This window comes from Quercus lobata, chromosome 8, assembly GCF_001633185.2.
Source record: "Quercus lobata isolate SW786 chromosome 8, ValleyOak3.0 Primary Assembly, whole genome shotgun sequence".
Lineage (NCBI taxonomy): Eukaryota > Viridiplantae > Streptophyta > Magnoliopsida > Fagales > Fagaceae > Quercus > Quercus lobata.
In genome coordinates this window covers 14,019,800-14,046,025 of record NC_044911.1, presented here as the reverse complement: position 1 = coordinate 14,046,025, position 26,226 = coordinate 14,019,800, and the positions used below count along the sequence as shown (strand labels likewise).

At 32.4% G+C, this 26,226-nt stretch overlaps 3 protein-coding genes across 4 annotated transcripts; 2 read left to right on the top strand and 1 right to left on the bottom strand.

Annotated features, from left to right (window-relative positions):
• The first annotated feature begins 122 nt into the window (after positions 1-122).
• Positions 123-3,976, top strand: LOC115958286 (50S ribosomal protein L24, chloroplastic). The gene is made up of 4 exons (XM_031076690.1): positions 123-397; positions 2,358-2,396; positions 3,014-3,244; positions 3,506-3,976. The coding sequence occupies exons 1-4, from the start codon at positions 293-295 to the stop codon at positions 3,704-3,706; spliced, it is 576 nt and encodes a 191-aa protein (XP_030932550.1). The 5' UTR covers positions 123-292; the 3' UTR covers positions 3,707-3,976.
• A 9,041-nt stretch (positions 3,977-13,017) lies between these two features.
• On the top strand, positions 13,018-18,046 carry LOC115957898 (putative anthocyanidin reductase). Its single transcript, XM_031076238.1, has 6 exons — positions 13,018-13,276; positions 16,139-16,306; positions 16,391-16,608; positions 16,699-16,858; positions 17,364-17,571; positions 17,664-18,046. The coding sequence occupies exons 1-6, from the start codon at positions 13,123-13,125 to the stop codon at positions 17,818-17,820; spliced, it is 1,065 nt and encodes a 354-aa protein (XP_030932098.1). The 5' UTR covers positions 13,018-13,122; the 3' UTR covers positions 17,821-18,046.
• A 4,307-nt stretch (positions 18,047-22,353) lies between these two features.
• On the bottom strand, positions 22,354-25,266 carry LOC115957544. Of its 2 annotated transcripts, XM_031075818.1 has the most exons (3): positions 24,211-25,264; positions 23,842-24,180; positions 22,354-23,194 (listed from the first exon to the last, which is right to left on the bottom strand). In XM_031075818.1, the coding sequence occupies exons 1-3, from the start codon at positions 24,533-24,535 to the stop codon at positions 22,563-22,565; spliced, it is 1,296 nt and encodes a 431-aa protein (XP_030931678.1). In that variant the 5' UTR covers positions 24,536-25,264; the 3' UTR covers positions 22,354-22,562. The 2 variants fall into 2 exon arrangements, with proteins under 2 accessions (XP_030931678.1, XP_030931676.1); XM_031075816.1 differs by having other exon boundaries at positions 23,842-25,266.
• Between the last annotated feature and the right edge of the window lie 960 nt (positions 25,267-26,226).

Below are 26,226 nucleotides of genomic sequence, written 5' to 3'. Positions count from 1 at the left end.
GATTTTTTTATATTAAAAAAATTCAAAAATACCAAGCCTAAAATTCAAAATTCCATTCATCCATTTATAAATTTTTTTATTTCCAAAATGGTTTTGAAAGAGAGCAAGAGATGGGTTATCTCAGCAGCCCAATTTAGAGACCCACAAAACCCAATCTATATCCAGATTCGTCGTCGTTTTGTATACAATCTTGTTCCACTTCTTCCAGTTGCAAGGAAAAGCTATCTGTTATTATCCATACATCCTCATCATCAGCGAAAGTCACTGAGAGAAAAAGAAGAAGCATCAAAAAATGGCAGCCATGGCTGCACTTCAGAGCTCCATGACCTCTCTTTCCCTCTCCTCCAATTCCTTCTTGGGCCAACGCCTCTCTCCTCCTACTCTCTACCCAGTCACGGTACCTTATCCTACAAATCCTCTAAACCTTTTTTTTGTTTTCTCAATTTTATTGTGCTTTGTAGCTTTTAAACTCGTTGTACATTGCTATATGAAGTTCCATCATGATTTTCTTCTCAAATTATAATTTTTTGTTGGTCATATTATAATGGGTGTTTCACAACTTGGAGCTTTTTCTCAGTTTTTTTTTGTACTGTGTTTCTCTTAGCTCATTGTGTGTTGGTAATTGAAGTTGCCATCATGTCTTTTCCGCTCATGTTTTGATTCTTTACTGGTAATAGTTTAATGGGTTTTCCACAAGTTAAAGATTTTTGTACTGCTCAAATTTGTTGCGCTTTGTGGCTTTTAACTAATTATTTCATGGTAGTTGAAGTCACAATTTGGAGATACATGCATTGCTAATCTATTATGTTCTTTGTTGGTTGCATTGAGGTGGGTCTAGCACAAATTGGAGCAACTGTTCATTGTTTGGTGTTTGAGTCAAAAAACCCACACGTTGGTCACTTTATGTGTGTTATACTTGGATTTATAGATATCTATGGGTTTTGCACATATTAATGTAGTATTCCCTTTATTTTGTAAATGAATTAAAATTTAGATGTTGAAATGATTGCTTTAACTTCTCTCAATAACTGAATCCTAGAAAAAATTCAAACAGGTTTATCTAGAGTGAAAAAGAGGTTAGTACCCAAAGGTTTCTTCTACAATTGGAAGAAGTTTTTCTTTTGGTTTTCTCTCATTGTATTTGGGCTCTTTGTTGATAGTTTGCAGGTGGGTTTAGTAACTATATTTCATAGTTCATATCTAATAACAAAAAGATAGGCCTTACATGAAGGAGGAAAACTTGTAGTCTAATCTATAAACCATTTAGGAAATTTCGAAGTAGTTTTAGTTAGTAGGGATTGTGTTTCTTAGTTGGAGCATTGGTCATTTATCTTTGTGTGCTGTCTTTGCTTCCTAAGAATACCAATGTGCTTGAGCCTTGGCCGCAGGTGGTACATGCATCAAAGGGGTTTGGGGTTTGAATATGCTTTAGCATCAAATATAAAATAAATAGAAGATGGAATGCAAAGGTGCTAGGTCCTTATAGACAAGGTGCTGTTATCAGTATATGTAGTAGACTCCAAGTCTGCTTTCCCAGGCTTAATAAAGTGGAAGTCATTACCCTAGTTTAGTATATAAATATAACTTCATTGATGTGGCTGCACCATTTTTTAATCTGTTTAGTGAATAGAAGTTCATGCTAAATTGAATTTGAAAACTTTTAGCCCTTTGCTGTTTTGTTGTGTAGTCACAAATTTGCAGAAACAATTGGCTGGTAAATCATGGTGTCTACATTTTTGTGTCTGTGCTCAGTAGGGACACTCTAACACTGCCACAAAAGTTTTCCTTCAATATATAACTGCGGCTTGTCCCCTCTAGGCTTGCAACTTAGCTTACTGGAAGTAGAGGCCATCTATTTATAGCTGAGTGATTTTAATCATTTTTCAGATCTCATCCTTATTTGTGTAAATGCCTCCTGGAAATTTTGCAAGACTTTGATTCAACCTGACAATTTGATAAGCCAAAATTCTGTAATAATTTCTTATTTGTCATCTTTTTCTTGAATCTTACCCGTTAGCTAGGGTATAATAATCCTTTAACTAAAATTCATCCATTATAAAAATGACATATAGATGCTTTAGTTTTCTTCTTTCCCATTCAAGGTCAAACAACAACACCACCCCCCCCCCCCCCCCCCCCCACAAAAAAAAAAGAAAAGAAAAAGAAAAGGTGATGCATTCTGGTGATTATAGATCCTATATTCCTTGCTATCATAATTTAGAGAAAATCTTAATTGACCTCCTATTAGCATAGGATTTTTCTTTCTTTTTTGTCATTCACCATAGAGTCAGAATTTGACCGCAGCCACCAAAATTGGGATTACTTGATAACATCTTTTCTGTTGATTTTACATGCAGGCCAAGCCGTCAGAGAAGCCATGTCTCATTGTAGCAAGGGTTAGTATTGCAGGTCCTATCCTTATATTTTCATGTTGATAAACTGTTTCCTTTGTTTAAACAAAATATGATGTGTGCTCCACCCCCCAAAAAAAAGCTAAAAGAGAAAAAGAAAAGAAATGAAATTGCTATCTTCGAAGGGGGTAGAACAAAGAATTGTTTGAAGAACTCTACTATATCCATTATGTGCAACTCGGTCATTTAGGGGAAGTTATTTGATTGCAACCTAAAGGTGAATTGGAAGTCATTTAGGAGATGGATAAATTAAAACTATTATTCTTGTGAAACCAAGATAAAAGTTTGGTTTAATTTTACATGGTATGGGCATACCATAAATATTGTGTTTCTAATAAATACTCTCTTTGTCTGTGCGTGGTGCCTTATATTTTGATCACTTCATTATTGGTAGCAAAGGGCATGACTTTGGATAGAATAAAATGACAAAAAAGAATACATGTGACTAATCTTGATAAGTCTATTAAGGATTCATAGTCAACTACAAAATTTTGGGATAATGACTTGGTTGTTGTTGTTGTTGCTTATAAATAATTAGTTTTTGTTTACAGGATTGAGTTGTCATCTTATGTAATATGGATCTCTTTTTAATTGTATGGCAGCTTAAACGATGGGAGCGGAAGGAATGTAAGCCAAACAGCCTTCCAGTCCTACACAAAATGCATGTTAAGGTGGGAGATACAGTGAAAGTAATATCGGGGCGTGATAAGGGTAAAATTGGAGAAATTACCAAGATCTTTAAGCATAACAGCTCCGTGGTAGTGAATGAGATAAACTTAAAGACAAAACATGTGAAGAGCAGAGGAGAGGATGAACCTGGCCAGATTCTTAAGGTTATTTTTATTCCTTTATTGGGAACATGAAATCGTCAGTTTAATTTTATTTAGTTATTGTCATACTCTGACATTCTACCATGTAAATGAAAGAAACAAAGTATTTGAATTTCAAGGGTACTTGATTACTTTGATTTTCTCATCATGTTAGGAAATACATTGATAGCACAAATGAATATCTTTTTGAATTTTTATTGAGGTGTACGGTTCTTGTTTGCTAGTTGTTTGTCACAAACAGATGTTTTAAATTTGGTGTTGCAGATTGAAGCCCCTATCCACAGCTCAAATGTGATGCTCTACTCAAAAGAACAGAATGTAGCAAGCCGGGTGGGTCATAAAATCCTTGAAGATGGTACACGAGTCCGTTACCTTATAAAGACTGGGGAAATAATCGATAGTGCTGAGAACTGGAAGAAACTGAAGGAAGAGAAAAAGAAAACTGAAGTAGCTGTTGCTTCGTAGAGATCGAATTCATGACTTCACAATTTAAGTAATTTCTGAATCTCTAGATGTATTTCTGATCTTCTTTTATCTTCACTTGTCTAAATATTTTGTTACTGCTCTTTGCTGATCCCCATACACTAGAGTAACATAGTTTTCTTCATCCTGTATTGGTCCTATCATCCACTGCAAATTGGAATATGGATCTCTAGCCTAAACATTTATTTTGTAATATCTTGGGAGTTCAATGCAATTGATAGATATGTATGTGCATATGCCTTTTTTCCCCCTCTTTTCCATGCATTCAAAGTGAGAATTTTCTTTTAAGTCCTCTGCATTTTGAAGTGCATATGGGTCGAGGATTGAGGATTCTCTGTTTGACTAAGGATTTTTTATTCAAATAAATTTCGTTGATTGCATGTTTTATTTTTCCATCTATTAAATTGGGGATTTTATGAAGGTGGTGATCAGTGAGAGTGAGAGTGGAAGTTGGTGAAAAAAAAGTATAAAATAATAGGATGAAGAACTACAGTGGCTCCAGCAACTGCAAATAGGGCTGTGTAAACAAGTTTAGTTTTGTGGAGTAATGAAAGTTTGAGCTCATTGTCAAGCTCGGCTCAAACTCAAACCAAGCCTACAAACAATGATCAAGATTGAGCTCATCACAAAGTCTAAAAGATTGAACTCGGCTTGGGTCAATTTGATTCATTACTCAAGCCGAGCTCGAGCTTAATATCATGCCTTTGAACTTGAGATCCAGTACAAGTACATTATCAAGTCATATAAAAGCTTATTTTGTTTGGATGAGTGGTCTCAACTCCTAATTAATTAAAGTCTTAATAAGATATGAATTTATTTGTCAAGCTCATATCAAGTTATTACCAAACCTATAAGCAAGCCTTGACTCAGTTTGTTTTTATATTGAGCCTTAATGCTCACAAGCTAGTTTATAAACATTTTTTTTTTGGCTTGGGCTCAACTCGTTTATCAAACAAGTCTAAAACTTAAGTTCAAACTTGGCTTGTTTATAAACAGACAAACATGAACAAACTTTTTATAAAGCCAAGCCCAAAATTTTTATGAATAGCTTGATTGGTTTGCAACCCTTACTGCAAATATTATTTGCTCAAAAGCTAGATTGTTGGAGCTTTAACGTTGGGATTGACTCCCTAAATTTTAGGGTAAAAGAGGGGTTTAGCTCATTGTTCAAAGAGCATTGCTATAGAAAATTTACACTAACTTATGTGGGATGCCATTCACCTCATTTTAGGCTCCGCTTGGGAGTTCATAAGGGAAGGGAATTGAATGGAATAGAATGATCATAAGAGAATGGAAAGGAATTGAATAGAATGGAATATATTTAAGTAAGGGAAAGGAATGGAATGGAATGGAAATGAATGAAAATGAATGGAATATAAGTAATCTTGTTTGGGAGCAACATGGAGGGAATGGAATGGAATAAAGAATTACTATTCTTTATGACAATATTACTATTAGACCCTTATTTTAAAATAAAGAATTGAATATACAGGGGTATTTTGGGAATTTTAGTAAAAAAATCATTAAATCTAATTCTATTCCCTCCCATTCCTCCCAATTTCGAGAGGAATGAAAATTTGAGATTTTAAGGGAATAGAGAGGAATGAGTGTTCCCTCCTATCCATTCCATTCCCTTCTACTTAAACTCCCAAACAAAGGAATGAACTTTCCATTCCTTCCATTAAAACTCCCAAACAAGAGAAGGGAAGAATATTCTAAAATGATTCTTTTAATTCCTTTCCATTCCCTCCTCCCAAGCGGAGTAGGCAAGGTGAAAATTTTCAATGCCTATATAAATTTATAATTACTTTAAGTTGAAAATGCCTAAAAAAAAAAAAAAAAAAAGAAGAAGAGAGGGAAAAGAGGTTTTTAATCACTTTTTTTTGGGCACTAATTAAAAGATGTATAGTTTCTTAAATTTCTTGTCCATATGTGGGTGACAAGAGATGGGGAATCTTCAACCTCTTCATTTAAAGTCTTTTTCATTTTATCTAGGTTAAAATGCAAACTTCACCCTATATGTTTCGCCAAAATTCACTTTAATTTTCTAACTATGCTATTGTTCATTTCAATCACCTAACTTTCAAATTTATTTAATTAAGGCTTTTTCATCAATTTTTGTTATATGTTGTGATTAATTTTCCAATTTTTTAAATTAAAAAAATTTAATTAATTATTAAAAAATATTTTTTAGATTTTTTAAAAAAGATTTTAACAAAAGTTGACAAAAATGCCTTAATTGGATAAATCTAAAACTTAGAGAATGAAATGAACAAAAACAAAATTAGAAAACTAAAATGAATTCTGAAAGAAACTTAGAAAGTGAGTTTTGTATTTTAACCTTTTATCTACTTTATATAGTTAATATTTGTGCAGATGGGAGAAACCTTTAAATGGGTGGAAAAAATTAAATACAGATGGGTCTTGTGCAGGAGGAACGGGTAAGGCTGGATGTGGAGGTATTATAAGGGATGAAAATGGGGATTGGGTAGCAGGTTTTGCAAGACATATTGGGGTAACTAACAGCCTTGTTGCAGAGTTATGGGGATTGAGAGATGGTCTCATTCTTTGCTGTGATCTTAATATTCCTTGTGTCATTGTGGAGGTAGATGCTAAGGTGGTGGTGGATGTCTTAAAAAACACAAGCTACGTAAATAATATTGTTTCCCCTTTGCTGGATGACTGCAGGCAGCTTGTAGCCCGTCTCCATCAGGTGCAGATCATTCACTGCTATCGTCAAGTTAATCGGTGCGCCGACTTATTGGCAAAAATGGGCTTGGAGCAAGAGTTAGATTTTGTCCAATTCCATTGTCCGCCTGTGGACATTTTGGAGTCTCTTTTTTTTTGATAAGAATGGCTTGTTTGTTAACAGGGTATGCCCTGTTATAGCTGGTCCTGTTTAGTGTTGGTTCTTGTTGTAATGCATCTTTTTCTACCAAAAAAAAAAAAAAATAGTTAATATTTTATTTTATAGATCTAAAACGGCACAAATTGTCATATTATTTAAAATTTTAAATAATTTGGTGACCTAAACACTTTTAGATTTGTAAAATGTAAAAGAAAGGAGTGATGATCAAGAATAGTGAAGAGGATGAGAAGAGTGAAGCTTAAGACTTAAGAGAGGAGTGATGTGGCTGAGACTCATGTGGTGCCAAGCACCCAGAGAAAAGCTCCAGCCACTTCGGCTCTCTCAGGCAATTGCAGACAGAGAATTCAGTGCAGCAAGTGTATAGTACAAGGCATATGGTGAGGTTGTCGGAGAAATATCAAAGCTTTCTGTTCAATTTGAAAAGGATATGACTGGTAATTTAAACTCTTTAACACATATTTGAAGGTTTTTTTTTTTTTTTTTTTTTTTTTAAATAAGGAATTATCTTTGATTATTTTGTGTGTGTGCTTGGAAGTCTCCTATTTGTTTTGATGAAAAGGAGATTGAAAGAGGTTCGTGTGGGTTGTGGGTTTAAGCTGAAGCAGGTTTGGGTATATGTGATTTGGAGAATGGGCTTTGAGTTTTTGGTGTTGGGCGTGGGTTTTTAATTTTTTTTTCTTTAGCTAACGACGTCGTTCTTGAGCCAGCAATGGATTTCAGTTTGATGTGAAACGGTGCTGTTTGGGATGGCTGACATGACAAAAAATTACACTTGGAGTGTGACTTGGGTGCAAGCGTGTCACTTTATGGCCACTTAGGCGAGTCCACTAATAGAGGGGCTGCTTTTTGCTAATGGATGGAAATTTGAAGATGTAAAATTTAATTTTCAAATTTCAAAGTATAAAATTCAAACAATTTTAAATTTAAGGGATATATTTTGGAATTTACCCATAGAACTATTCAATGACTAATGGGGTCTCTTAATATAGCTATCGTAAATTGAAATTTTGTCCAAAAGAGTGAAAGACTCAAACATTAAAAATGCCACCATATGGGGTAAAATCTGAGAAACCCAAGGATTGAGACCTAAAGCAAAACAACTAATTTGTAGAGATCGGTAAAAAGCTAACTCAGATATGTTTAAGGAAAAATCAAATGAATTAATAACAAGGATAGATAAAATAGGGTAGAAAAGAAGATATTTTGCTCTTATAGAACTTTCTCGATCAATCTAAGGAGAAATACAATTATTTGATATCATAACTTACAATGAAACTTATACTATACTTTTACAATCATTTTCCTTAGATTCAATTTTTTCTAGATGCCTTGTGCACGGGGGATCAACTTCTATTTATATTGAGGTTGGATTCATTTCTACCATCCACCTTTAGGGTGGAAATGTGTGGTAGGGAGGATACTTGTCCCGTCCCCTACTTCCCTTTCTTTTGAGGTTGAGAATATGAGATTAGTGGGTGACAAGCTACTAGAGCACCATTTGGGGGTGTCATTTAGTTATAAATGCGGCACGATTGTTTGGTGAAGTGCATTTAATGCGGATAAGATGGCTGCTTCTTCCTGAAATTTCTTCACCCTTATCTTGGGCTCTGCTGATCCCCTGCCAAAATGGTTATATGTCAATAACTTATCCGTTGCATTGGTTACAAATGTATTTTCGAGGTCTGTCCGCTCTGGCTTATCTGGGTTGGATCTTTGGACGTGATCAGTTTGAGCTTTGCCTGGGCCGACTCCCTTTTATTTGGGCTCGTTATGTTTGGTCTAGGCTTTTTCTTCTATTATTAAATGATTGAAATATTTTGGGCCTTTAGGCCCACTCTTTTGGATTTTCCCCGCACAGTCACCAAACATGTATCTGTGTTTGTATGTTTGGTATGACACTTTATTGTCGTATGAGACCAAACATTAAAAGTTTGTGACTTCGTATTTTGGTGCTGTCATGATGTTTGGCTTGACCTAAAGAGTTGTTATATTATATTATATTATTTATTTATTTTATGATTGGGTGTTTTATTTTGTTTTGTTTTTTCAACACTGATCGATTTTTTAGTTTTCCTTAAAAAAAAATTGATTTTATTGTTAGAAGAATATTGCATATATAATGACATTTCTGAATTTTAATTCTCCACCTCTTCCCTCTACTAATTCTTTTTCAAATAATATCTGTTTATTAACAGTGTTTAAATATTGTTATTTAATTTTCAATATTATGAAAATATGTATTTAAATAATATAAAAATACGTATAAAAAATGTTATTATTGTTTAAATATTAAAAATGGTGGTTCGGCTGTCGTTGAACAACAAAAAAAAAAAAAAAAAATGGTGGTTCAAAAATGGGTACCAAATAGCCCCAAATAATAAAAACAAAAAGAAATAAATGAGGGAAAAAAATCATTAAGGCCTTTTAAAGATGAAAGGTACATGCGTCACAACAGCGGTCGTGATTTAAGTGTAAAATCAATACACATGTTCTCCTAGGAATTGGGGGCACCGTTCATGATCAAATCATGGGCCATATGTTTGTAGTCCAATCTGTCCTCCACTATATAGTAAATTATTCGAATTTCGCCATAGAATATTCACAAATCACAATCCCCAATTGTTTATCTAATAATTTACTATTACAACTTATATATATTTATATATATATATATATATATATCTTTAACATCCTTTTTTTCCCCCATCTAATGAATTGGACTTAGAAAGGAATTCTAGGTTTTGGATTAAAAACATTGTAAATAAAACATGTGTAATATAATATAAATTTATTAATTTACATAAATATTCCTTAAAAATAACTTCTATTTATAGTAGAAAACTCAAATACTCTTAAAACTACTTCTCAAAAAAAAAAAAAAAAATCTTGAAACTATACATGGTTTTATATTTAAAAATACAACATGCCAAGAGTTTTGTAACTTAAAACCTGCACTTCTTAATATTTCTAATAAAGACATATATGGTTCAAATCTCCTCACTTTCAATAATTGATGTATCAAAACAAAAAGTATAACACACAATCATAATTATTTATATATATATATATATATATATATATATGTATATATATTTCTTGTACAAAAGTACCCAAATATTACATTTTAATACTTTATCAGCACTAAATTTAAATGTTAATCTCTTATCAACACTAAATTATTATGCCAAGTTGTATATTATAATTTCTAAAAGAATTATTAAAATCAATATTTTTTTAATTATATGTTTTCTATTTATATTAACTACCCATCTTTTCTATATATTCATTTTATCTTATTTTATTAATTTTTTAAATAATTTGGATGATTAGATTTTAATGTTATACATACATTCATACATACATATATATATATATATATATATGTGTGTGTGTGTGTGTGTGTGTGTGTGTGCGCGCGCGCATGCGTGCGCAATATATTAAATTACTTAATTAACTAATATCATGAATTATTTAGTTTCTGAAAGTATCTTACAAAATTATATAAGATGACATATGTATGCTACTAAATTGAAAAGTGACAAAATTTGGTTACAAACTTAGTTGTAGTCTAAGGCTAAAAATTCCTTTAAAAAAATTAACATTGCTCATGCGCACACTATATATTAAATTACTTAATTAACTAATATCATGAATTATTTAGTTTCTGAAAGTATCTTACAAAATTATATAAGATGACATATGTATGCTACTAAATTGAAAAGTGACAAAATTTGGTTACAAACTTAGTTGTAGTCTAAGGCTAAAAATTCCTTTAAAAAAATTAACATTGCTACATATTTTGAAAATTTAATCGTTAGATTGCATATTTTTTACACTCTTAACACACGTATCAAATTCTGTGTTAATCAAATGTTATTTACTTTATGATCCATAAACTTATTTTTTAAGCATAATTTTAGATTGCAAAAACTTGTAATTTTAATAATTAATTGATGACATAATTATTGATCTTCGATCTTCTAGAAATTTTGCAAGTATAAAGGATATGTAATCCAAAGGTAGATTTATCAAAATTTATATCCAATAAAAAGATATTAAATAAAGCTATAACCTTAGGTTAATTGAAAAATAGTAAAGGAATATTTAGTCTAACAAAATAGTACTTTTTAAATAAAATCTGTAATATAATTATAGATATTTCTATTTATTTTTTTATTCCTATTTTTTTTCAAAATTTAAAGTAAATAAAATATGTATATGTTATAGAAAGTATAACTAGCTCAATTGGCATTTTTCTTCTCAAAAAAAAAAGAAAAAGCTCAATTGTCATTTTTGACGATGAGATTTCCAAAAAATTGAAAAAGAACGAAAAAAAGAAAGAAAAATAAAAATCTAAACGCTTGGTAGAGTGGCAGTCCATGTTGCGTCACGGACTCACATACATGCATTTGACATAGTCTGATAGTCATTAGTCACACAACAAAACATGTTTTAGTTTTACACGGTTAAGAAATCAAAGATCAAATCAAATCATATGCTAATCTCTAGCTAAAATGTCAATTTATTAGTTTTTTTTTTTTTTAAGAAACCAATATATATATATATATATATTAATAGGCAAAGTTTAGAAAAAAAAAACCCAATTAAATTTTAATTAGATTTTTAATTTTGTTCTAAGTGAATTATTGAGTGTAAAAATTGAAGAGTCTAATCTAATTAGATTCTAAATTGAATTTTAATTGATCCAAATTTTCCACCATGTGTTTTTTTAAGTTTTTAATTTTTGTGGTAAGGAAATTATTGTGTGCATAAATCAAATAGTCTAAAATCGATTAAATTCTAAATCATATATATATAATGAAAACCATTTCATATTTTAAAAATATATTATTTTAAAAAAATGTAAACTTATTTGAATTGTATATTTATGATTATTTTTAATTGTATTTGTGTAAGGGTTACATGCTACTTTATTGATAATAGTAGACAATTGATGTATTTAAATGATAATCTAATAATAATAATAAAAAATAGCAAACCCAAGGCGTATCACCTATACTATTTAAATAATAATTTTTAATATTTAAATAGTATTACATGTATTTTATATATGTATTTTTAAAAATAAAAAACAACGTTATTAGAATAACAATACTAAATGAGTCCAGGTGGCCAGTGGTGTACTTGTATCCATTGATTTTGTTTTTTATTTTCTTTATTTTGTATTGGCCGTTTTTTATTTTCCAAACAAAATTTGACTTTTATCTTGAATCCTTGATACACCTGAAACAACTTTGGTGAGGTCGGTAGTTAAACCAGATGAAATAGCTACATTTTAGTGTTATACATACATACATACATACATACATATATATATATATATATATATATATATTATTGTGTGTATATTTATACATGCAATATAATAAACTACTTAATTTACTGATATCATGAATTATTTTGTTTCTGAAAGTATCAAATACAATTATATAAGATGACATATATATGCTACTTAATTGAAAAATATTTAAGGAATATTTAATCTAACAAATATAGTATTTTTTAAATAAAATCTATAATATATATATATATTTCTATTTCTATTTTTCCCTATATTTTATGCTAAAATTTTTATATATTTTTCAAATTTTAAAGTAAATAAAATATGTATATGTTACAGAAAGTATAAATTCCATGTTCTATATTACTACTAATTAGCTCAATTGGATCTTTTGACGGCGAGATTTCCGAAAAAAAAAAATTGAAAAAGGAAAAAAGAAATCTCAACGCTTGACAGGGTGGCATACGTGTTGATGTCACGGCCTCACATGCATGCATGTGACCGTCACACAACAAAACTTGATTTATCTTTACACAATTAAGAAATTAAGGTTTCATACATGTGTTTAAAAATTGAAAATTATTATTTAAAGATATGTATGAAAATATGTGTGGACAAAAAAATATGTGAATATATGTATAATGTTATTTAAAAGCTGAAAATTGTTGTTTGAAAACACAATCCAAACACCCCCATAAAGACCAAACCCATTAAAATGCAGATACATATCTAAAACTAAACACATTTCTGTGTCCCTTTTATTTTACAGCCACCAAAAAATCTTCTGTCCCCAATGTAATATCTTTGCCGTCAGATGAATATGTACAAATGGCAAAGATAATTTAACATGTAAAAGGCATGCATTGATGACATAGACCATCATAATCTCCAAATTTTTTAATGTTTATCCTATGATGTAATTGCATTACCATCTTAGTCAGCCATATCACATTTAATATAAAATGTACCATTATGACCCGCAAATATGCTTAATTCTTTTTCTTTTTTTTAATATGACCCGGATATATGCTACACCTGTGTAGTTGTTCTTAATTTAATACAGTAATTTATAAATATAAAATATAAACAATCTTATGCAGTTATGAATGATGGGAACTTTCACCATCATTAATGTTATATAATTCCCTCATCATAGACAGTTGACCAGAATGAAAGATTTATAAGAGAGGTTTCTACTGGAGTGAGATGGTTTAATCTTTAAAGGAAATGGAGAGCCAAGAAGAAATTTTGGAGGGCAATAGAGAGAGGGAGAGAGTTCCAACATACTGTGTTACTGGTGCAACAGGCTATATTGGGTCTTGGTTGGTTAAGACTCTCCTTGACAGAGGCTACAAGGTTCATGCCACTATCCGAGATCCTGGTCAGCAACTCTTACTCAAAACTCAAAACTCCTCCTTTTGCTCTTTTATTTTTTATTTATTTATTTATTTTTTTAAATGTTTTTGGCTTGCTTATAGATTTGCTAATAAGAAAGAGAGAGAGAGAGAGAGTGTGTGAGCTTCTGGTTTGATTACTGCTACTATTAAGGAGAGAGATTTGAGCTTTGAATCCAGCTTAGTTGAAATGGAAATGGTTGAAAACATGAGAGAAGAAAAGGTTTAATTGCTAGGGGCGGCGCCGCCTTAAGGCTAAGGTGGTTCTGACCTGATTTTTTTTTTTTTAATATAATAATTTAAATTTTTTTATTTGTCTAACCTTTCAAAAAAAAAAATTTTTGGCAACACCCTCTGTTTTTTTATGCCAATAAAATTAAATTTTGCTCCATAATTTGTTCTATATTGAATGGATGAATGATTGTTTGGTTGTGTACGTTGAAAGAGAAGTAATTTGTAGCATTGATAATGAGACTATTATGCAACGATTTCAAAGTATGAAAACTTATAAAAGATAATCGTAAATTTTATATATTTGCATTTTTTTTTTATTGTTGTTGTTGTCAATATATGAATTTTTCTTTTTATTAAATTGTATAATTTATGCTTCTTAAGAAACCCTCTAAAAAAAATTCCTAAAGCCGCCACTGTTAATTGCTGATTTTTTTTATAGATGAAATTGCTGACTATTAGTTGTGTATCAAACTATATATAGAGCATATAGTTGCAAGAATATTTTTTTTGTCCACATTAGAAATTTCGGTGTAGCTTTATAGGAATTTGTTTTGGCATGGCATGGAGGTCACGCTTTGACTTTGCACTATCCACTGATTAACCATTTTCTTGCAAATTATATGACATAAATTCTCAATTAGCATGACAAAATTTCTTGCCAAGGTAGAACAATCTTATAGATTAGACTAAGAAATTAAGAACATTATGGTTGGTGATTAACAAACTGTTCTCAGAAAACAAGATAACAAAGCAGATTTTCCTTTTTCTTTTTTTAGGTGGTTGAAACTGGAAACAGAAAGCCTCAAAACACGATATTGGATATTGGCTGCGTTTCTAAACTATGAATAGAATCATTCTTGAACTTGAATCATTCAATTCCTCACCGAACGTGAAAGCCTATCTTACCATTATATGTTGGGAGTCCACTCTATCATTCTAATCTATGGTATGTTTCTAGGAGACAAAACTTGATCCCTCCAATTCCCCAACTAGGACTTAGCTTAATCATGTTGCTGTTGAACCACATGATTTTTTTATATTTGATTTGGGATGAAATTTTTTTAATTCTTGAAAAAGACATTTCGTTAGTAAAATACATGCTGAGGTTGTAGGTGGCCTATATTTATTGCATACATACCTATGCATTTGACTTAAGGGAGAATTTAAAACATTTAAGCCCCCATAAATTATTTTTTGGTAACTTAAATTATGGGCCAACATAAAAGAAAAATTTTAAGCATTTCATATAACTCCTATATACCAGTAGGTTTGTCCTATTTTAATATGGATTTGATGAAGCAAAGATCCTTGCAAGTTGCAGCATGCCAACCATGTCTTGGTTCAAGTGGTAAAGGACCAGGGTCATTTTGTATAAAATTTAATAGACCAAAAAAAAAAAAACAACAACAACAACAACAAAAAAACAAAAACAAAAACAGAAAACGATATTTCCAAACCATGTAGCATGGTAACGTTTTATTTAGGCTTTTCTTAGTTAAAATCCATTTAAACCCGATTTTAACCCTTCATTACTTTGCAGGCACATAATGTTGTTGCTCAATTCTAAGGAGGCAGTCATGTTTTTGTGATCGATGGCCCATGGGATGGTCAATGGTGTATCTACGGAGTCAATTAACTCAATATATGTTTGAAGTAGACCACGCATGAGGAAAAATTATCTTATAAGACAGTTTTATAAAATATATTTTTCACAACATGTGTGAGTTCCTCACATATTTGTCTCATATGCTGTGAGAAAGAAGTCTTATGAAACTGTCTCATTAGATACCTTCTCATGGATGAGAGGTGTGAGAGTAGGAGAATTAGTTATGTGTGCACCAAATTCCCATGTATGGCTCATTTCCAATTGGACCTACAACGATTATCATTTGTGTCCGTTTCATAGAACAAGCCTCTCACAAGCTAGATCCTAGGGAAAGAGATACCTCCTCTTGGACTTGGGATTAATATATATAATAAGATTACAGAATCAATAATTTTTGTAACATTTTTTACAATAATTTAGTTGACATTTTTATGAGTTCTTGTTTGGGCCATTCACTTACATTACTTTATCTTTCTTTCTTTCTTTTTTTTTTTTCTTTTTTTTTTAAGATAAAAACTTTATCATCTACGAAGGCTCTAGAATTATTGTAACATATATTTATAACTGGGGGTAACATATGTCTAGTAGCTTCAAGAATTGCTGATTAGTAAAGGTCTGGCTCGCTGAAAATTCATTCCCCTGGTAGAACTCGTAAAGTCAGAGGCTTTCTGCTCCATAAAGAAACTAATTTACTCCTAGATGTGTAGGGAAAGTTCCACTAACAAAAGGTTTAAGCGATTATAGAACCTCCAGACCAAGATTTATTTATATATCATGCACATCTCATTACTGTATACAAGAAATTGTACTCCTTGTCACAAAGTATTTGGTGTAGTGGTCAATGTATTGAGTTGATCATGTAGCCGCAATAACAAGTACTATCCATTTCGTTACCAATTCAAATTGCCTTTTCCACCTTTGTTTGAAATCAGATATCTGTACATCCATTTCATCTTCTTGTAATTAGAGGTAGTATAAGTAGACTAAATGGTTTCCTAATTTATCTCAGCAAAGTCATTATACCTATTATCCTTGTGGCCGAGCAGTAACCGGTTGAGATTGTTCCGAGCTGATTTGCAAGAAGAAGGGAGCTTCGATGAGGCTGTAAAAGGCTGTGATGGTGTGTTTCACGTGGCAGCTTCCATGAAATTTAGTGTTCTTGCAAATGAAGACATAGGTAGTTCCATGAGAACAAATTCCCAAGCTATCTAAAACTTTTCAGTTAACAATTTAACACTTTGGTTCTTTTCTGAATTTGAAGAGACTTATGTTCAAACAAATATCATAGACGTTACAATCAAAGGAACCTTAAACCTTCTTAAAGCCTGCTTGAAATCGAAATCTGTGAAAAGGGTTGTCTTCACATCTTCCATTAGTACTATCACTGCCAAAGACAACAGTGGCAATTGGAGACCTGTTGTTGATGAATCTTGCCAAACTCATGTTGATCATGTGTGGAAGACAAAAGCAATCGGATGGGTAATGTTCCCCCTCCCTCTTTTATTGTTGACATTGTTGTGCATGTAGTAGTTGTATAATCATCTACTGTGGGGGATTTTGGTTTCATAGGTTTATGTCCTTTCGAAGCTTCTATCGGAGGAAGCAGCATTTAAATTTGCAAATGAGAATGGTATTGATCTTGTATCAGTGATAACAACTACCGTTGGTGGCCCATTCCTCACTTTTGATGTCCCTTCGAGCATTCGAGTTCTCTTATCACCAATAACAGGTGATTTTGCAATTATCTTATGAGCTCTAAGTTACACATGCTACAATTTCTTTAGGTTCTGATTTCTTTCAGTTTTACTCTTGTACGCCTTTACTGTGTTTTGTGTTTTTCTGCAAATAAACTTATCATTTATAGAAAAGAAAATATAATCTCATTACATATTACTCAATGGCTTACTGCTCTCTACAAGTCCAGAACAAAAGAAATAACTTGCTTACCGGAGGCAGAGGCAATGTCAATATGAGGACATTCAATACCTTATCTACAATGACTAAAAACATCAATACTTCCAAAACACTTTAGTAACCTACTTCTCCAACTAATTTCTGAGACATCCTAATGTACAGTTGTACACACCAGTCCAAAATATCTCAGTTCAAATAAATCTGAGTTTAAAACTTGTTTGCTTTGCATCAAATGCATACCTAAAACTCTTCTAGGGAAAAAACTGCATGTACAAACAAAGTAAAGATGTTTAAGCATGTGGAATTGATGATCTATATAGGTGACCCTGAGTTCTTTGGGATATTGTCTGCCGTGAACACAAGGATGGGGTCGATTTCTTTAGTTCACATCGAAGATATATGCAGTGCCCACATGTTCCTCATGGAGCATGCTAAAGCAGAAGGTCGATACATATGCTGTGCCCAAAATTGTAAAATGCCCAAGTTGGTTGAGCTCCTAGCTGAGGAGTACTCCAGCTCACATATTAGGTAGCTCCTTTTATTTTTCTATTTTAATTTTGAAGTTAAATGATATATCAATGGGGACTTTGAGATTTCCTATAATACCCTTACATATGCAGGTCGGTGGAGAATGAAAACGATTTAGTACCTCCTGAAATTTCTTCGAAGAAGCTAAGAAATTTGGGTTTCAATTACAAGTATGGAGTAGAAGACATAATACATCAGACAATCACTTCCTGCCTAGATTATGGCTTTCTATCTCAAAATGTTGAGTAATGTTTTTTGCTATAGTTAAAAAAATTGAACTTTTGAAATAAAAAGATGTAACTTTATTGTTGGTAGAAATAAATCAAAGAGAAAAATCAAATGATCAAATTCAAGCTTGATATTGGTATGTGTAGTTTTCTGATATCCCAGTTTAAAAAAATTCAAAGCTATTATTAATGATCGGAATATGTGGGCCTGGATTCAAATTGATTGTAAACATGATTTGCGGTTATGAGCTGACTTTGTAGGTGTTGATTCTAGATCCGAATTAACCTATACCTTCATGTTGATTTGAACTTTCAACTAACAAATGTAGGGTTAGTAGGTCATTATCAAAACACATTAACTACTAGTCTTAAAATTTGTTTGAGTTTAGGCTTCAAGAATTGAATGGCCATAAGATGCTCTTTAAGTGCCAAAGGCAGCCATATATAGTATATGCTGCCTAAAAGTAGCTAACACATTAAATTGAAATGATGATGTGTTGCAGCATAGCAATAACAAGATCTAACAAGAATATCAGAATAATACGAGGAAGTCATTTTACAAGTCAATAGTTGTGGAAATCATTGCGGAACAATAACAAGAAGATCTAGCAAGAATATAAGAATAATACAAAGAAATTGCTCTACATGCCAATAGGTTGGAAATTAATGCAGAACAATTATATTCAGGCTACGCAGCTTTAGTCAAAAGACTAGCTCTACTTAATTAACAAAGTTCTACATTTGTTCCCTGAGTTGATTTTGGATTTTTATTGTCTCTCATTAGGACCATATTTCAGTTATAGCCTAGGCCACTTTGAGCTATCTACTTGCCCCACCATTTTTAGTTTCAGGGGTTATTGCAATTTGCAAGTACCATTCTAATCATCTAGAAATGTGAAACACAATGTGCAAAGGGTTAGTTTGTTTATTCCAGTAAGTTTAAGTTCAGAGAGAAAATAAATAAAACAGGCTGTTATTAGTTGACTCAGGAAGAAGCAAGACCAAACTATAGAAAATCATTAGGTGGCACTTCTTTATATCTTTGTGCTCCTATTCTATTTGAGTCCTGGTTTGAAGGCTTCCTATTGTGTTTTTATACACTAGGGCCTGTTTGGTATATGTGTTTAAAAACTGAAAATTGTTATTTGAAAATATTTATTGAAATACGTGTGGGTGAAAAAGTATATAGAATTATGTGAAATATTGTTTAAAAACTAAAAATTATTGTTTGAAAACACAAACTAAACACTTTTAGCCAGTGCAGAAGATTAAAAAAATCTTGACGTAAATGCACTTTTAGTCCCTATATTTTGCATCTTTTTCATTTTGGTCCTTCCATTTTCATTTCACCACTTTTAGTCCTTAAATCAATTAACCCGTTCCATTTTGATCTTACCGTTACTTAACAGAAATGACTGATGTGGCAAACGAAGTGCATTATTGGTCTATTAAATGTTAATGTGGCCAATAAAATAATGTTAAAAAATACCACGTCAACATAAAATAATGATTAAAAAAAAGACACATAAGCATCACATAAACTTTTGATTTTGAAAATTAATTTATCTATTTTAACAAAATAAATAATGAAAAAAAACAAATTTAGAACCTAAAATACATTAATTTAGATCTGCCATCCTCTTCATCAAAAAGACAGAAGAGCACAAACCCAAAAAAAAATATATATACAAACCCAAAAAATCAAACATAAGAACACAAAAAATCAAACCCAAAAAAATCATAAATGAATATTGTACAAACAAAATTAATCCATTTATGTATATATACATAAACCAAATTATCCAAAACAAAATCAATTCACATATACCAACACAAACCCAGATCAACCATATCAACACAAAGCAAAATTAAAATTAAAATAAGAACACAAACCCAGATTAAACATAAGAACACAAACTCAGATTTTCTAGGATTTTCTTACCCTTTCTTGTCAACCAAACACAAACACAAAATGATCTCCAAGAAGAACACCAAAACATCTCAAACCTAAAAATCAACGATCAACAAACCCACCATTCGACCCACCACCAGACCCAACCGACCACTGCTTCACAACCATCGACCACCACCATTGATTTTTGTTTCACAACTACCACCACACTGATCTCAGCCTCTCTCTAAACCCAAATCAAAACTATGGAAGGTTGTGGAGAGGGGAGGAAACAAGGAGGGACGAGCAGAAAGGGGAATCAGGGAGGGAGAGACATCGGTCTGAGACAAAGAGACCCACCGAGTGAGAAAGACATCAATTTGAGCCACAGAGAGAGAGAGCGAAGCACCGATCTTAGCGAGGAGCTTGAGGCATTTGGGTTTGGGTTTGAGCAAAATCAAGAGATAAAGAGAATGGGTCAGTCAGAGAAAAAAAAAAAAAAAGCACCACAAATAGTTGTGGTGGTGGCAGTGGTGATGAGTAAGGAGGTAGAGCTCGAAGCTTTTGGCCATAAACGTGTTTTGGAAGAGAGAGATCTCCGTTTTTTGGAAGAGAGAGGGGAAGCTTTGAGTTTTGGAAGAGAGAGGAAGCTTGGATAATGTTTTAGAAGGGTTGGGGGAACCGGTTTTTGATAAGGAAGTTTTGGGTTGAAGTTTTTTTTGGGTTTGTGTTCATGTGATTGAATATTTTGGTTTTGTTTTCTTTCTTGTTCATGTTTAAGATGAGACCAGATCTGAATTCATGTGTATTTTAGGTTCTAATTTTGTTTTTTTTCATTTTTTTTGGGTTAAAATAGATAAATTAATTTTTAAAATTAAAAGTTGATGAGGGTGCTTATGTGTTTTTTTTTTATCATTATTTTATGTTGATGTGGCATTTTTTAATATTATTTTATTGGTCACGTCAGCATTTAATGTGTCAATAGTGTATTCCATTTGCTACATCAATAATTTCTATTAAGTGATTAACGATAAAGTCCAAAATGAAACGCGTTAATTAATTTAAGAATTAAAAATAATAAAATAAAAATATAAGGACCAAAATGAAAAATATGTAAAATGCAAAAACTAAAACTGCATTTACACCAAAAATCTTTGTATGACACAGCAAGTGCCAGCCTAACAGATGGAGTGTCTAAATCAAGAGTCATAGAAACTGCACTAAATATCTTTCATTTGTGCTCATCTGCTACCAAACTACCCCATCTAAACATTCAAGAAAATGAATACCAATTCAATTTTCTCAGTACAAAAATTCAGACAAGAGTTGCTAGGTTAGGTTAGCATACATTAATGAGATGCATGTGCCAGAGAGCTTTAAATGCCCTGTACAGATGTTGAAGCAAGGAAATGAAATCAGCAATACATATCCAGTTGGAGGTCCTTGAAGGCCTTTCAAAAGTGAACAATAAAACTTACCACTATAAAACTGTAAGATAGAGACTGAGAGAGAGATGGGCCCCTGACCTTATCTTAAATTTTAGATGCTCCTGAGCCAACAGAATCCTTAAGCTCCAGAGGAAAGAAAACCTGATAATTAAAGAGTAACACACAGCATTTACAGCACAAAATTAAAAGTGACAATTTTTGAAGTGACACAAGATATGCCCGGAATGTTAGCAATATAACTTTTGATCCTTGGTTTTTGTCTTCTGGTTAACCTTTGAAGCATAACCCTCCAACAAGGACCACATACACATGCCCCTTTTCACAAAGAATAATGCTTGTGGCTATTATTTACTTCTAAATTTGGAAGTATGCATACTGAAATACAAAAAATGCCAATAAGAGTCTTATCTTCTTAAGCCACTAAGCCTCCCTTATATCACGATGGTTCCATGATCCTTCTATCTATAACTGAGATGCTGTCATTATAAATTTCTTTAAGAATAAAAATGGAGTCTAAGTTTGAGTTCATTAATTTAGCGGTTTTTTTGGTACCCTGTCTCCAATTGTTGTATGGCTAGTTAATATATAGGGTAAACAATTGATTTTGTTTAGTTTTGCATTTTGATGCACAAAATTCAAGCTGGCATCTTTTTTCAAAACTCATTACGTCTTTGCCTTTTATTACTTTTATATTATTCCAACATTATAGATTTAATCACCATTAGCACTGATTTTCAAGCTTACACCTGAGATTTGGATGCTTATTCATTATGACATGAATATAAAAATTTTAAAAACTATGTTAGTTTGAGCAACTTGACACTGCCATGTGCATCTGAATAATTCAATAAATATCATAATCAAAAGACTCAAATTGTTTCATGAAATTAATAAATGATTTCAAATGATTTTCAAAGAAGGCATCTTTCATTATATTATGCCATGATTTAACCAATACTAAAATATAAAATCTTTCATTCTTGAATGTTTCAGTACATACTCAAATTATTGGTGATAGACCTTTTCACTTAAACTTCCTTCCTCAACAACCCAATGCTAACTACCCCTAGGCATATCTAGAAGTAGCTACAAAATGTTTTGTTTGTGCAGTATTTGACTTCAAACATGATCAAGAATATGTACAGTTTGGTATTGATTTCTGCATTAACAACAACATGCATTGAATAAAGAGGAAGAATGGTAGTGTACAATAGCATGATAACTGCAAACTTAGGAAGAGCCTGATATAATTAACGCAGAAAAGTACAAACCTTTAATATATTTGAAATTGAATAGAGGATAGAAAAAAAATCAAATTCCTTCCACAACAAAGAAGGGGGAAAACCTCTAGACAAAATTTCTAGAATAACCAAAACAGATTCACGTAACTTCAATGTGATAATGTAAAGCATCTTTTATCTTTCTTCAAGGTTTGCATATTACCACAAAGCAAGGAAGGAGAGCTCTAGAATTGAGCAAATAAAGCTCCTCAATATTTGAATAAAGACCCACTTTACCAGCCAAAGAATCAAATCCTGTTTGTCCAGCCATTTCTTGTATATTTTCCAAAGGCCTATGGACCCTCCCAGCAATTACTCTGCAGACTATTAAAGCTTTCCTTGCAGCTGGTTCTTCCTCAAGAATTTCAATAGATTCAAAAGCTCTTCCACTTGTAGAAGTTGTGAAAACTCCTATTCCACCCTTGAGCTCCTTCTTGGCAGAGAATCCATTTCTAATAATTCGACAAACACAGCATCTTTCTGATATACATAGACTTGAGGAACCATTTAGACCAAGAGAGCACGCCACAGTTGTGCCATAGAACCTCAAAAGTTCATTACCATCAGCGAGGCACCGGGGATGTTTCTTGGGGAGTTTGCTGGCTTTGATTTTCACCATCTCCCTATATTCTTCGAATCGAGCAAGAGTTTTTTGCATATTATGAACTTTCAAAACTCTCTCAATCCGACCACAATGGTTTTCTGACTTTAACCAGCTTGTCCGGCATATAATTTCAACAATTTTCCTAGATGAGTCACCTTCCACAAGTTCAGTAACTGTCAAAAAGAATAAATAGTGAGCTGCTGTCACCCTTTAAACCTTAGCAATTTCAAAATATCAAAAAAGTACTTCAGGAAACAGATATGGAACTGAAGAATGTAAGATCATTAGAACAAACCCTCAACATGCAAGCAATTTTTGGGAGAATAATGAAAAAGACAAACTACTCATGATACACTACTGAGATATTGATAGCTTTCAACTGAAACAAATAGAAAATTTAGACTTTACAGCTACAAAATTGCAAAAAGAAAGACATGGTTCTAATTAGAAAGGCTTATCTCAGTCCATAAAAAATGAAGGAGTTTTTTTTTTTTTTTTAAATAAATTTTAATTCTGGAAGGTAAAAATTGCAGGTGAATCCAGAATCTAGTTCCAAATCAAAAAGGAGATAAACCAGGCAAACACTTACTGGACATAAAGCTGAAAAGGAAGCTTACATTTGTAAAAGATTCCTTTGTATCTCAAAGTACTGATTTTGTGGTCAGGAGGCAAAGCAAAAAGAGGAAAATACCTCACCAAAATTTAGAAAGTACCAGTTCATCAAAAAAAAAAGTACCAATGAAAAAGTTTGGGAGAACCAGAATGAAGACAGCAACAAGGAATAAAATGGAAATCTAAATTAGGGTTTGGGTTTCTTTACCAGCATGCTTGGAGAGATGATGAGCTTCAGCAGCTTCCCATTTGCTGAACTGCTCACCACACTTATGGCAAGTCACTGTAGAAGACCCATTAGAATCTGTCTCAAGAGAGACCCTATTGCTTGAATGGATGCCACCACCACCAAAAATGCCAGACCCTTCTCTATCTGATACAAGAAAAGGAGATTTCCTTGGAGGAGTTGATGAGGTCCTAACAGAAGGATTAAAGTAGTGCATTGTTGGGTGTCCACCAGGCCCAGGTGTACCAGGCCTTAAAGTACCCACAAAAGTTGAACCACTACCACCATTGCTACCATTAGCACCAAGAACACCACCACCACCACTAACACCACCACCACCACCACCACCACCACCACCACACCCTTCTTGGAAACCACCAAAACCACTGATTTTGAGCTCACACCTTGAGTTACTCAAAATTACTTCATGGGCTATTGGGTTTAGGAACTCACTACTCCCAATAGATCTTGGACTACAACTTGGTGGCTTCTCTAAGTGTCTCTTACTTCCATGGATGACATCTTTGAGATTTGCTATAGACCTTGAACACCCTGACCTTCCTGCTTTTCTAGTCAAGATTGTGCTCAACTGCTTCCTTGATTTTGGGTCATGAACATCTGACGGTTCTGATTTGCAGTGTAAAGACTTCTTTAGAGAGAACCACACCGTTGGCATATTATCCCCTTATTTTCTTTTCCTTTTTCTAGCTAATTAGGCTCCAAAAGCTTCAAACACCTTTCACTTCAACTTTATTCCCACATTCTTCAATCTCAAAAGCACATCACTTTCCATTGCCATTATCCATCCTTTTCCCACCATTGAAAGTGGAAAAGGGTATCTTGATACCAACATTATCTCTACACTTTCTTGCTTATAGAAATCAACCGCTTATCCAACAACTCAAAAACTAAAGAACCATTGAGGAAAAACCAAATCAAAATTTTTCATGAAACACCAAGAAAAAAATAAGATAACAAGAATTCAAAATTCTCAAAGTATGCTGTTTTTGGAGTCTACTACTAAAGCCACCACACCATCATCACATGGAGCATTTTTGGAACTTTCTCTGGAATGGCTGTCTACGAGGCCATAAGGAAGGAACCAAGAGAGACAAATGAACTTGAAAGTTAAAACTAGAAACCAAGGGTACCCATTTGATTTGATTAAGATTTAAGATAAAGAAATAAATTCAAGAAATGGAGAATCTTTGGCTCTTGGGGAACATGACAACCAACAAAGAAAAACCTTGTTCTATGACACACCAATAAATGCGAGTTACTGTGAGGTAGGAAACAGTAAAAAAGACTCAGAAAGAGACAGTCCAAAAAAATTGATGCCCAGTTAGGTACTCATTAGTCAAATTCAATTGAATTGAGGTACTCAAAACTTCAAACTTCAAAGAACACATGCAGGCAGGGTTGCTTTGGATGTGTCTGAAAGATATTGAATGGTAACTCACAAGTAAAGCCAAAGATGTTATTATTATCATTAGCTGAAATGGTTATTATCCAAGCAGAATGCTCTTTATATCGTCCAATCTAAAAGCACAGTAGTCTTTGGTGGACTTTTTAGGTGCATATTATTTTCATTCTTGCTATTATTAAAAAAAATACATGATGCGTAAGCAGTAGCTTTTGATTTTCATTTTGGGGTCACTTGGAATATTCTACCATCGTGTGACATTCCATAATAATAAACTGTTCAGATTTTGATCCTTTAGAAGTTTCAAAAGGCAGCATGTAATTTGTTAGATTTTATTATTATTATTTCCTATAAACATATAATTTGTTAAATTATACTTCTAAGTTTCTAACCTCTTTAATATTACCAAAGAGGCAAAGAGGAACAATATATTTTAGAGATTAAGTATTCGAAGAGTTCTATATATATATATATATAATTAAATTAAAAGATATTACTTATATTTTGACCCAAAAAAAAAAAAAAAAAAAAAAACACCATCATCACCTTTTCTACACAAGAAAGAAGTTGGGACGTTTCGGAAGATTGAAAAAATGGTGAACTTTAAAAGGGAAATAGTAAAATGTTCAGAAAGGAAAAAATTAGCAAAAAGGATTTTGGCCAATAGGAAAATGAGAATGAAAAGGTAAGAGAAAGTATTTGAGATTTTAGGCGCCACCCAATTGACTCGGTGAATGCATTTAAATCATTGTAATACTTCTTCTCCCAAAAAAAAAAAAAAAAAAAAAAATCACAGTAATATTTGATTTTATTGTTTATCCCGTGACCGTTAATCACTCAGGCTCGGGTCATGTCTTTACCTTATTTTTGGTTAGAAAGCCTATTTTTTTAAATAAAAAAAATTAGGTACTTATTATTATTTTTTTTTTAGAAAGGTACTTATT